Source organism: Dendroctonus ponderosae, unplaced genomic scaffold (assembly GCF_020466585.1).
Source record: "Dendroctonus ponderosae isolate FM_Combo_2020 unplaced genomic scaffold, Dpon_F_20191213v2 Dpon_F_20191213_2, whole genome shotgun sequence".
In the NCBI taxonomy this organism is placed as follows: Eukaryota; Metazoa; Arthropoda; class Insecta; order Coleoptera; family Curculionidae; genus Dendroctonus; species Dendroctonus ponderosae.
In genome coordinates, this window is record NW_026018165.1 from 13,275,818 (window position 1) to 13,277,361 (window position 1,544).

The 1,544-nt window shown below is 31.2% G+C and overlaps 1 protein-coding gene across 1 annotated transcript in view; it reads left to right on the forward strand.

Annotated features, from left to right (window-relative positions):
* The window catches only part of LOC109544473 (NADH-quinone oxidoreductase subunit B 2), a gene marked incomplete at its 5' end in the record, with an annotated part of 1,167 nt that extends 950 nt beyond the window's left edge, over positions 1–217 (forward strand). The window contains 1 exon segment of the mRNA XM_048663778.1: positions 19–217. Within this exon segment, the coding sequence (XP_048519735.1) occupies positions 19–157 (139 nt within the window). The 3' untranslated portion in view covers positions 158–217.
* Positions 218–1,544: the final 1,327 nt, after the last annotated feature.

Here is a 1,544-nt window from a genome sequence, read left to right on the forward strand (position 1 = left end):
TTTTTTTTCACGTTACAGAGGTTGTGATCGCATCATCCCAGTAGATATCTACGTACCTGGCTGTCCGCCAACTGCCGAAGCATTGATGTACGGTGTTTTGCAGCTGCAGAAAAAGATCAAGAGATACAATACCGTGCAAATGTGGTACCGCAAGTAGTTTGTTACATCAAAGCCGATAGCAAACTAAGGATTAAATTATGTAAATATGACAACTTAATTTTTTTGTATTTTTTTCCTTGTAGTAGTATCATATCAAACCCTCAGCAATTTTCAGGAAATTCTAAAAGCATAGGGATTAACAATAAAAAAACGTATGACTAAATGTTTCTACTATTATAGAAACAATATTTATTTATATATTACATCACTTCGATTCTTACAAGAATCGTACACATAAAAAATTGTATCCTTCTAACAAACACTTAGGGAGCACAGTATAATTTTTTATCTATATAATTTTTAAAAAGGCGGGAGTATTTACACGCGTTTATTTGTATACATAAGAGATCTTCTCGAACTGAAAAAACCTGAAATCGCCTCTACTTAATACACTACTCTAAGAATATAATAATCAAAATCGTGACTTCAGGTTTCCTAGTTGTGAAGTTACAGTTGTTTTGTTCATTTTAATGGGGACCAAGGCCTGTTCAATCGAAAAAACCAGTTGTAAAGAAAAAGGTTTTTACATAAATTATTTTCTAATGTTCTACAAAAATTATTCATTTAATGGCACTATTCAAGACAATTAAAATACCAACATTACAAATTTAAATTAACTAAACATTGAACTAAATCATAATTTAAAACAAATCATCAAACGCTGGGCCTTGGGCAACGAACATCTTCAACCAGTATTAACTAAAGATACATAAAAAGGAAAGTGTGTGAAAATTTTGAGTATCGTTTGTATAGCTTTGCATCTTTAAACATCGATGTGCCACCCGGTAAACGAACTAATTAAACTAAATTTTGGTCCACAATTTTGATGCGAGTATGGTCAGCCTCATGTAATTTTGATTCGATTTATTGCTTCAAAAAACAAAATACATACTACTATTTAATTATACCATTCAGTGAAACTGAATAAAGTCATTATAGGAATACTGCCGGAAAAAGTTTTTTTTATTCAATTATGTAAACAATTCTGTTTAGTAACCAATTATATAAAAGCTACAGACTGCAAGGCAACGAAAGTATGTATAATACTTTGATCTATTCTCTATTAATATGTTATGTTGGTCCAACAATTCAGCGAAATTGAAGACAATGTATCACGTTTCAGATATTGTTGTTGAATAGTTGTAGATGTTTACCCTGTAATTTTAAGATCTAAAAAGCGCATTGATTTTCCAGCTGCCTTTGTTCACAAATAAGTAAGATTGATAATATCTGGCCCTCTCATTTGTTGTTTATCCAAGTATATACATTATCTACATATATCACTGAAAACATTTATGACTAAAAATTCGCTTTTCGATCGGGTGGCACATCGGGTGAATGGTTTTCGTCCAGCCAAAAAATATACGCAAATTCTAGAAATACAT